Raw genomic sequence first — 11,772 nt, forward strand, 5'->3', positions numbered from 1 at the left:
AATAAAAGTAAAAGTGGGGTGGTTCTTCCCAAGGGGATCAAAGAGAACATTTATTAATATGGACTTTTTAGATATGCATACAATTTTAAGGTACCGACCCAGCTTTAGTACAATTTCTATATGATAAAAGACACGCACAATGTTCACCTGTTTTTTGTTTGTTTGTTTTTTATAAAGAAAAAATAATTAAAGCAGTCATGCACATTTTGACAGCTAATGCTGATGATTTGATGCTTTGCAAAAGTTGCAGACACCTTTACCGATATCAGAATGCTTTTTTGATGCAAAATTTATTGAAATTAGTTTTAAAGAACAGTCCTATGCTACTATAATAAAGAAAATCTGATCTAAAATGTAAAACTAATAAATGGCTAAACACTCTCGACACATGAAAGTGTAAAGCCTGCAGCTCACAACAAATGTGAAAAGTTATTGCGGATCATATTTTACGAACCGTTTACTACAAATTTTTTATAATTTAGCTTACATGGATAATTGAATACTAATCAGATGATGTCATTATGCTGTTGTGCCGTCAGCCAATCGTTACATTGCTAATCATGATTACGAGGATCGATAGATCTGTCTTTCACAACACGCGCAGCGATCTCAGATCAGTTCATCCAGACATTTTTATCTGATTTGCAAACTTGTACGAAGAACCAAATTAGCATGATCAGTTATCAAGATTTAAAGATCCAGGATCTACCAAATCGTCTTAGATCATTTAAGCGAGGTATGAAGAATAGACCCCATGTGTATACTTTATTTTATTAAACAAACATTCATTCATTCATTCATTTTCTTTTCGGCTTCTTCCCTTTATTAATCCGGGGTCGCCACAGCGGAATGAACCGCCAACTTATCCAGCACGTTTTTACACAGCGGATGCCCTTCCAGCTGCAACCCATTTCTGGGAAACATCCACTCACACTCATTCACACTCATACACTACTGGAAGTTGAACTTTAATTGACCATCAATAGCTATGTCTCCATTCAAAAATGCTAATGAACCACTGTGCAAAACAGTAATATTGCATAAAAGACGTGCAAATAAAGCAGCGTTTCCATCCAATGAGTCACAGAGAGTCGTCACTTCCTGATTAACTGATGCCAAATATCAACAGTAAAAATAGATTTTGCTGCGTTAGGAGAAGCTGTGTCAATTTTTTCTTTATTTAATAACTCACTTGCGCCTCAGAAGATGTTCCCGACATGTAATGAACCCGTGGTGGCATTTTGAAGGAGTGAGATGCGGAGCACAGACGCTCTTGACAGTTCTGGAGGTAATTAAAAAAATATAATAACAATAATACTGAAACTGTTAAGGTGTTATAGAATGACCAAAACAACATTTCAGATCTTGTACAATGTGCTCATCCTGCTGGTTTATCCATTCACACACATTTTTATCATCACATGATCTCTTATAACAATCTCTTTATAATCACATGACTTTGTAATGCACATGCTGAAGTTTGTTCGGTAAAAGGGTTTCCTTCGTAGTTTATGTGCATCTTTTCTTATCGAATAAATGGTTTATCCTACTCCGTTATGTGCATGTTTTTTATGCACATTTTCTAAATGGATGTGCATCTTGGCATTTCCATCAACCGTTTTATTTATTTTTTTTGCGCATATTCAAAATGCACATAAAAATAGGTTGATGGAAACATAGCTAATGACATACAATCCTTTTATGGGCACAAGACGTTATGACATGACATATAATGACTAGACAGTACTTGACTAGCCATAATTTGACCCATTGCTTCAAGCTAGCGAAGCAGTCAGTGGTCCTGAACTAAAAAAGAACTGTGAGTGACAGCATGAAGCTTACAGATGGCTAATTTGATCTTTGTGTTTAATTACAAACAGATGTGGCAAAGATAAATATACTGCTATTGGCTAAAAATACAAATGTTGCCAGGTGCCTTGTCAGATAATTGACTGAAGAAGAGTTCAGCAACAGCAAGCAGCTTTTTAACAAACAGATGTAATCCTGAATTTAGCACTGGGATAAGTGCTTGCATTAAAGCTTATTGAGTTCCCACTACAGGTGTTTAACATTCAGCGCTCATTCAGTGGGGGTTAATTTGCATTTGCCGCCATTTTATTGGGAAGCTTAGCCCTGAGGCCTCTTGAACTTTTTCCCGGTGTTGGAATCACACGCAACCTTCGGAACTGAGGTCTCACTGGAATGAAGATTTCACTAATTCGATCTCATTTATCTTGAGAATCATTTCACTCTGCTCATGTCTTTTACAATGCAGCTTTGGGGTTTTACAAAAAAAAAAGTGCTGCCACTGACTGAACTCTAGATCCTGTTGGCCTGAGGGCTTTACCTGTGTACAGAGCCGTTTTACCGAGGTCATGGCTTTTCTATTGATTTTGTGCTGACAAAAAGAGATCCTGAGGGGAAACCCTGTGGACTGTCAACTGTGATGGATTGATGCTCAGTGACAAGGGATACAGCATTATGCGGAAATCCCTTAGAAGTTTCTTCAACATATGGTTGTAAAGGCCAACGTTGGCTTTTATTCTTATTAATTCAAGCAAATGAGGAGAGAGGAGTTCAACTAAGGCTTTTTTCCTTCACTTTCATCAGTTGGTGAAGTTCGTTCCTCTCCACTGCCTTGCTTGGTTTGGATCTTGTGGTGCTGCGCATTGATGGACTTGCTGTTCAGTGTTTATATTTACAGCAGTGAAATTTAAGCCACAACAAACTAAACTAAACTGAACTTTAACTCTGAAAACTGGACTGACACAGTTTCATTTTACTAGAACTTCTACGTTGTAGAATCTACATTGTAAAATTGCTATAGAACAAAGATGAATTGAATTGAGTTCATAATGTAGCTGGATTATGTGTAGTACACAGATATGTTGTTTTGTAAGTGTGGTGAATGAGTTTGTGTGGTTTGTATGACAGAATTCATCGCAGTGGGAGGAGAGACGGCCTGTACAAAGACAATTTGCTGCTCAGGGGCTGCACTATTCGCAACACAGAGGAGGCTGTAGGAATCGTCATCTATGCAGGTATCCTTGCCTTTCTTTCTTTCTTTCTTTTTTAAACAGTGCAGAGCTTTTTAATTAGCTCCATTTTCAGGGCTGAACTAGGAAATTGATCATTTAAAGTAAGTAGGTCGCTGGTTCGAGCCTCGGCTGGGTCAGTTGGCGTTTCTGTGTGGAGTTTGCATGTTCTCCCTGTGTTTGCGTGGGTTTCCTCCGGGTGCTCCGGTTTCCCCCACAGTCCAAAGACATGTGGTACAGGTGAATCGGGTAGCCTAAATTTTCTGTAGTGTATGAGTGTGTATGGATGTTTCCCAGAGATGGGTTGCAGCTGGAAGGACATCCACTGCGTAAAACATGCTGAATAAGTTGGTGGTTCATTCCGCTGTGTCGACTAAGCCGAAAAGAAAACGAATGAATGAATCATTTGAAGTTGTTTACATTGCTTCAGTTTCCCTAAAAATAAGAACAGGAATTGAACATGCATAAATGTTAGCAAAAGTAACATACAAAAAGTTAAAACCTCATTAAAGTAAAAATATTAAATTAAAATGTTTTGACAGTCTGACTGAGTTGGTATTAAGATTGATAACATTGGTCTGAATAGAAAAAGATATAATGTTTTAGTCACTCCCTCCAGTGTTGTGTTAGAAATCCTCATAGAGCAGCATTATGTAGTTTTCTTTAATGTCAAGACATAAACATCAAAGTACTGTGTAATAAATATACTTAACATTTTCTATATATTAATATACTGTTTTAAATCGAGTCGTTGTCTGTGATAAGGGTTTAAAAAATTCAATGAAATGTTCATTTATTAAATCAAATAAAAAAATGTTTCATTAAATATTAAAATTTTTCTTTAATTTCATCACAGGTTTTCTTTAAGCATGCCATTTACTAATATTATTGTGGTAAATGATTGCTTTATTAAAAAAAAAAAAAAGTTCAATCCAAATTACTGATTGTGAAGAAAGTCATAGCTAGTGGGTAATTGTAATTTGGAAAAAAAATAATGTTTGTTTATAAATAAAAAATATATATATATTTTGCTGTTTTGACAGAAGTGTGTGTAGGTTGTAGGTGTGTCCACAGTCATATTGGAGTAATATAAAGACAATAAGTATTTTTTTAAGCAATTTTATTATTTTGTTTTAAATTTCCTGAAGTTAAAATAAAATCCAAATCCCTCCCATTTTGATGCCGACTGCAACGTGATGTAGGAGTGCAGTTTTCCCACCCACCGAATTCATTGACAGCCCCCTATTAACATGTCTTCGTAGTAACATATGGATTCATATTTACAAGACAGGCTGTGCCCAAAGGCAACTGGAATTAAAAGATCTGTTCTACACTCTGTGATTATCAATCATTATCAAATATGATCAAGAATAAGTTTTACAAGTTTAAAAAACTTTATACGTTTATAATAGACAGTAAAATCAGTGTAATTTACCTCAGCTGCATAGTGTCGGTACAATTATAAAATAAGATGCTTCAATCCTGGTTTGTGGACTTAAAATCAGGCTTATTTTGCACATTAACATAGCGGATATCCATACAGCAGTGGATACTAATGTGTATCCTGTCACATTTGCAGTGCAAAAACAGTGAAAAGTCAAACGTGCTTGCTGTGTGTGCATGTGAACTTTGTAACAACACTGAGTGCAATTCGTTGCAAAAAGGCTTGAATTAACTCCACAACAATTGTGTTTCTCACAAAAATTACAATAGATCTGCTTCCTTCATGTCTGTCACTGCTGTTTATCTGACGGCAGCAGGAGATGGAGACACGCATCAGAGCCATAGTGAGAGATCTCTGTGGCTCTGACAGGCACGTAGGAACGGTGGGCAGGGATAACTAGCTCATTTGTATTAAAGGCAAAGGCAACAAAAACAACTAAAATGTGCTCAGCGCTGAAAATTCCAATGTTATAACGTATAATCTGATGGGTATTTTGAGCTAAAACTTTACAAACGCACTCTGGAGACACAAAAGACTTGAATCTTGAAAAGGGGGTAAAATAGGTGCCCTATAAATAATAAATATTACAGTTTTATCTTCGTAGTTTAAAAATGCTACTCCTTTTGAAAAGAAGCAAAAATACATGACGATTCAGAAATGTGTGCTACCAAGTTTACAAATAGAAAAATCTTTTCAAAAAGGAGTTTGTATATTATGTATGTCTTTTTTATACATGTTTACTTACAACCATGTTTACTTACTATGTAAATAATACCAGATTTATTCCATGACTGGTGCAGCTTCTTTTATCTTTACAAAATGTGAGTGTTTTCCTCTGCACTGGTTTTCAGGTCATGAGACAAAAGCAATGCTGAACAACAACGGCCCTCGTTATAAACGCAGCAAACTGGAGCGGCAGATGAACGTAGACGTGTTCTGGTGTGTCATCATCCTTTTGGTCATGTGCCTCTTTTCTGCCATTGGTATGTTACACTTTACATCAATACAGTTCTTGCTGAGTATTGCAAGTTAGTTTAGTGAGATGTTTATAAACTTTGCGTTTTTTAGTTGAAAAATGGTGGCTTTGTTTATTACAGTGTTACATTTTCATCTTGGTTTGCTTCGCTCCAAAATGTTATGTGAGCACAACTGTTCTCCCATTGGTCAGAATGCACCTGTTTATGCTCCACAGGCTTATCTGTAGCTGTCATAACACACAGTATGTAGCCGGCATTCCCACTTTAACTGATAAGTTATGCATTTCATTAAATTTCAAAAGAGAGATGCGATTTATGAAACAGTTAGAGCTGCAATCAAGGCTTCATGCTTGGAATGCACAGCGAAGAGCAATTAAAACAACATTTTAAGATAAAGAGCCTCTCCTTATTTTTTTATTTAAACGGTGATAACTAATGTGCACACTCACAGAATCAGACACGGCTACTTTTTATGTAACATTTTCAGGTATGAATTATGATACAGCTTGGTTCATTTGTCCCTTGGGTCAGATTGCTTTCTCACCTTATCTGAACCGCTTCAGAGTTCATTTTCAGTCGGACCATGATCACTTTATACTGGTGGTATTAAACTGATTTAGTTTTAGCATGGATCTGAGCACAACTAATTTGTTTGAGCAAGCTGAAGCCTTGAAGTAAATGCTGCAGATTTGAAAACAAATGCTTCAAATAAGGTGTTAAAACATTTTAAAATGTACATTTTCTAATATTAATTATTGTTTTGAGTTCTTAACGTCTTGCATAACAAGAAGCTGTTTCGCTGCTAGATTTATCTTTTGTGTCCAAATCAGAAAATAAACCCAATAAAGAAAACAAGATTACATTGAGCAGGCATACAGTAATGTCCATTACAGGATAATGTTATTTAATACATATAGCATTTACAACTACAAAAAATCCTTCTATTTTAATGCCTGTGACCATGATGGAAAATGCAGTGGTTGATAAATGTATCTGATTTAAGTATGCAATTTAGAGAAAGCAGTGTTTTGGTTTCTGTAAGCAATTTCTTGGGCATTTCCAGTATGTCTTGAATTACATTACCCATGATTCCATTTCACATGCCTAATACTGTAAAGTGTTTCTGAATCCTCCTTCTAGGACATGGCCTGTGGATGTTTCAGTATGGAGATAAGAGGCCTGTCTTTGACGTCCTGGGCCCAGAAGGAACAGAATTATCTCCAGTGGTTTCAGCCATTTATCTCTTCCTCACCATGATTATAGTATTCCAGGTGAATAACAAGTGTTGTGAGGGCGATGGTACAAGGGGCTTATGAATAGCTTTTATTCTTTGAAGGTGCCATAGAATGAAAATCAAGCATAGCTGAATAATAATAATAGTTCATTACAATGAAATGATATACTGTGAGCCTCAAACAACATCAGTTCCTTGTTCTCGTGTAAATCCTGTAAGTGTTAAATCCCAGTGAAAAACTGGTAAATCTGTGAAACACTAATAGCCTCAGGAAGCTTTTCATTGGCCACTATGTTTCCTAAGGACATTACAACAATGATCATTTTTAAGTTTATTCAAGCTTGCATTATACTTACTATGTATGTGAGGCTCTTATTTTGAAAACAAGACTGGCATTATATAGCTCTCAGTTAATACAGACAGGCATGGAATAGCTCATCTCATCACAACTTATTGTCAGGATGCAAAATGCGAGATAAACAGAAAAATGTATTCAGTATCAACCCAAAGAGTCATAAGGTTCATTTAACTTCATTTATCTTTTGTTATTTTAACATGTATGTTGGGAAATTTTCTTCGTTAGCTATGTTTTATGTTTCGGCTTCAAAATACAACTCTACATGCATGTTTACATTATACTCTACATGCATGTTTACATTATATGTTTACATGAGTACATTATATTTTGTGTGTGCGTGTGTGCGTGTGTGTGTGCGTGTGTGTGTGCGTGTGTGTGTGCGCGTGTGCGTGTGCGTGTGTGTGCGTGTGTGTGTGTGTGTTGTCTTGTGAGAGAGAGAGCGCATCAGGCACTGACATGAGCTTGCGAAGCACTAGAGCTGAGCTTATTAATTAGACCCCCTAGTTTTTCGCGATTTTGCGTTCTTGCTAAATTCTTAATTTAAATGCAAAATAACCACCAAAAAAATGTAAATAATCTCGTAAAACACATCCAATTCCAATACATAAAGTCAAATTAGATTTATTTCTGTTTGCATATAATTGCTTTACATGACTTATAGACGTTATAGACGTAAAAATGACATCTCACCTGCGCCCTCACAATCATTACATTACATAGAGGTGGGGGAAAATTGATTTGCAGCCTGTGCAGTAAGCAGATGCTGATGAAGTGCCAGAGATTTACATGTGAAGTCAGTGCAAAGATGGGATGAGACATCCTGTGGCGCAAATCGAGTGAATAACACTATGCAAATTGGGCATTTCCTGTGTTTGACACACGTCAGAGTTAAAAAGAATGTGTGAGCAAACATCTAACAAACGGAGCAATGGAACAGACAGAAAAGGAAGCAGCTTACAATGTTGGAGATTGGTTCACGGATGACGGCGGCTGGACATGACCGTTTTAGGTCATGACATTTGTTTTTAGGTCTTGATAAGATACCAAAATAAAGATGCTTTATTTTCATGATTTATTTAATTGTGTCAGATTGCACACCTAACTGAGTAGGCTACCTAATAATATATTGTTTAATATATATATATATATATATATATATATATATATATATATATATATATATATATATATATATAATTTCTTAGAATTTTTTTATATTTTAGCATATAGATTTTTACTTGCAAAATTGTTTGCAAATTTCGAGGAATTACCACTATTAAAACAGTTGTTTTTATCGCAAACAATCACAAAAAAAAAAAGAAAAACAAGGGGGTCTGATAATATTCATGACCATTTCAAATATAGTCAAAACTGAGCTTTCTATTTTATGGGTAATTCCTGTGTTTATAAATTCTTTGGCATTTTTTTCCCCTTTTTTTTGCATTTACCTAAGCCACAAAATATGTAGATATCAGAGAACAAGTTAACACATCTAATCAATGCACTCCATGGCACATTTAATGCATAATAAATCTAAATGTTGTAGATTTTAATTAGTTTTGTTTTTGATTTTTTTTTCCATTTGTTGTAGAGCTTCTGGTAGAAATGATGACCCTGCATGGTTTTACACCAAACCTTTCTTTTTTCTCTTTCTCTCCTTGTTGCAGGTGTTGATCCCAATCTCGCTGTTTGTTTCCATTGAAATAGTGAAGATATGCCAGGTGTACTTCATCCATCAGGACTTGGAGCTTTACGATGAGGAAACAGACTCTCACCTGCAGTGCAGGGCTCTAAATATCACAGAAGACCTGGGCCAGATGCAGTACATTTTCTCTGATAAGACCGGAACGCTCACAGAAAACAAGATGGTGTTTCGCCGCTGTACTGTGGCAGGAGTTGAGTACTCGCATGATGCCAATGGTTAGTGCTTGCAGTGTCATTTTCATTTTGTGCACACAACAGCAGTCCTCTGTAAATGAGGGCTGTCAGTCAATGTGAAATTAGAGTTTTATAATTCATTTAGCCAATTAGTGTTATTAATTGCACTGATTACAATTAATGTCATATATAAAATGCCCCCAAATGAAGATCATTGAGACACTAGTAATGTTTTTATTTAGCACAGACTAATTGAATTGAATAAAAGTGACAGTAATGACACTTAAAGGGCACCTATAATGAGCTGTTTTGTAAGCTGTTTGTACAGATGTGTGTGTAGGTATAGTGTCCACTTTCATATTGGGGTGATATAAAGACAGTAAGTATTTTTTTTTTATTTCCTGACTATAAAATAGGATCCAGATCCTTCCCATTTTGATGCCCACTGCAACGTGATGTAGGCATGCGGATTTCCCGCCCACCGAATTGATTGACAGCCTCGTATTAACATATCTCTGTAGTAACACATATTATCATATCAACAAGACCGGACGTGCCCAAAGCAACTGCGAAAAAAAGATCTGTCTGGCTTGCTGTGATCATCAATTATTATCAAATATAATCATGAATGAGTTTTACAAATTGAAAACGCTTGTTTGTAATGAATTACAGCGATTTTACCTTCTTTACTTTATCACCACAGCTGCATAGTGTCAGTACAATTATAAAAGAAGAGGCTTCAATCCCAGTTTTTGGACATTAAATCAGTTTTTTTTTACATTAACGTAATGGATATCCATACAGCAGTGGATATTAACATGTATCCTGTCACATTTGCAGTGCAACAACAGTTAAAAGGTAGGCGCATGCACTGTGTGTGTGTTTGTCTATGCGTGAACTTTGTAACACCATTGTGTGTGACTCTTACTGTAGTGTTTCTTACAAAAGTTACAAGAGATCTGCTTTCTTTATGTTTGGCAATGTGCTGTTTATCTGATGCAGCCAAGGCGGAGATTGAGGCACACAAGTGGGAACGGTGGGTGGGAAGAACTAGCATTAAATGCACAGGAAACAAAAACAGCTACATGGTTGTTCAGAGCAGAAAATCCAATATTCTAAAAGCTATAATAGATAATCTGATGGATGTTTTGAGCTGAAACTTTAAAGACACATTCTGGAGACACAAGACTTACTTAAAATTTTGAAAAAGGGGTAAAATAGGTGCCCATTAAACGGTTAGTTCATTCAAAAATTAAAATTCCCTCCACCTTCACTTCTTTAAAACCTGTTTGATTTTCTTTCAATCATTGTATCAAATACTGTTGTTTTTTTATATTTTATAAAACATAGTTATAAACTTAATTGTTTAGCAACATTGCTCTTTTTACTTTTTCTTAAATAATTGCAGCTTTATAAAGTGATCTTACATGTATGTTATCGCTTTAGTTTCTAAATTACTGTACTACATTGACAGCATTTATAAATAATAAATATATGCTTTAATTCTAAATGTGTATACTATTGAATATTCACACTACCCCAAATGGACATCTTAGAAAATGGACTAGTAAAAAGAAAATGGGACAAAAGTCTTTCAAGAAGCTTCCAGTTATCGACCAAAAGTGAAACTGAAGCTAACATTGTGTCTTTCCACAGCAAGAAGAATTGCTATGTACCAGGAGGTGGAGTCAGAGGAGGAGGACTGCACATCTCATGGTGGGACTCTTCCACGGCGGGACAGCGTTGCCAGCCACCAGAGCGGAAAAGTGGTGTTGCGATCACAAAGCACCAAATCTCACCGCCGCACCGGGAGCAGAGCTGAAGCCAAACGGGCCAGCATTCTATCCAAACACACTGCCTTCAGCAGCCCCATGGTCAGCAAACACTTCCAGTCCACCAGAAAAGGATAGATTAACCAAAAAAAAAATACCCTCCTCTTTTTAGCTTTAGTTTTTTTTTTTACTTCAATTGAAGTAAATCTTGAGATATTATGAGGAATTTTGAAGAGCTGTATTCACGGACTGTCATTATATATATTTTTTTACTATTGAAGTCAATGGCTACCCATTTTCAACATTCTTCAATATATCTTTCTAACTTCAATATATCTTCACTAAATGGAGTGTAGAATTTAATTTTTTGATGAACTGTCTCTTTAAGCTCAGTAACTGTATGTTTGATTGAATTAAAAAATTGTGTTTGTCTGTTTCGACAGGAGAAGGACATTACTCCGGATCCCCAGCTGATGGATAAGGTGAATGAGTGTAGCAGTCAGATGGAGTTCATGCGTTTTCACAGTCAGTCCTTGAATCAGATCCCGCCTGACCTGTGTGACGTCTTCGACTTCTTCATCGCTCTCACTATCTGCAACACTGTGGTTGTTTCTTCACCAAATCAACCCCGGCAGAAGGTATTCAATCCATTTGAATTCAATTTATTTGTATAGCGCTTCTCACAATAATTACTGTTTCAAAGCAGCTTTACAGAAGTTGCACATTATTGCATTACAATCAAAATCAGAAAAGTAAGGGAGTTGTGTATGGCCGGACATTATATATGAATATGTAGAAGATTATATATAATGTCCATCCAAAAAAAATGTGATGTCTGTGTACAAGCTATGCAGAAGAACTATCACCATACATTTTCTGCAATTGAGGTTTACCATTTTATGTCGATAATGAGCTCTGTGCACAGCTAGAGTTTTAAAGTCAACGAAAAACTTCCTGTGAAAGCTTAATGTGACTTTTTTGAATTTCACAAGGTTGTTTTTATAGCATCGATGTTGTAATGCACTGTGTTTGTCATAAAGTTATCTGTGGCTCAAATGACGGTATTCCATATTT

The 11,772-nt window shown here is 36.0% G+C and overlaps 1 protein-coding gene across 2 annotated transcripts in view; it reads left to right on the forward strand.

Annotated features, from left to right (window-relative positions):
* The window catches only part of atp10a (ATPase phospholipid transporting 10A), a 106,824-nt gene that overhangs the window by 40,159 nt on the left and 54,893 nt on the right, over positions 1-11,772 (forward strand). For both annotated transcript variants that reach the window (XR_015493949.1, XM_087257641.1), the window contains exons 4-9: positions 2,935-3,041; positions 5,331-5,462; positions 6,597-6,727; positions 8,716-8,968; positions 10,583-10,800; positions 11,142-11,336. Coding sequence is in view for 1 of the 2 variants with exons in the window: in XM_087257641.1 (XP_087113767.1) it covers positions 2,935-3,041; positions 5,331-5,462; positions 6,597-6,727; positions 8,716-8,968; positions 10,583-10,800; positions 11,142-11,336 (1,036 nt within the window). In the remaining variant the exon portion in view is untranslated. The remainder of the gene's footprint in view (positions 1-2,934; positions 3,042-5,330; positions 5,463-6,596; positions 6,728-8,715; positions 8,969-10,582; positions 10,801-11,141; positions 11,337-11,772) is intronic.

The sequence above is a fragment of the Danio rerio genome, chromosome 6 (assembly GCF_052040795.2).
Source record: "Danio rerio strain M-AB ecotype USA chromosome 6, GRCz13ab, whole genome shotgun sequence".
NCBI classification, from domain to species: domain Eukaryota; kingdom Metazoa; phylum Chordata; class Actinopteri; order Cypriniformes; family Danionidae; genus Danio; species Danio rerio.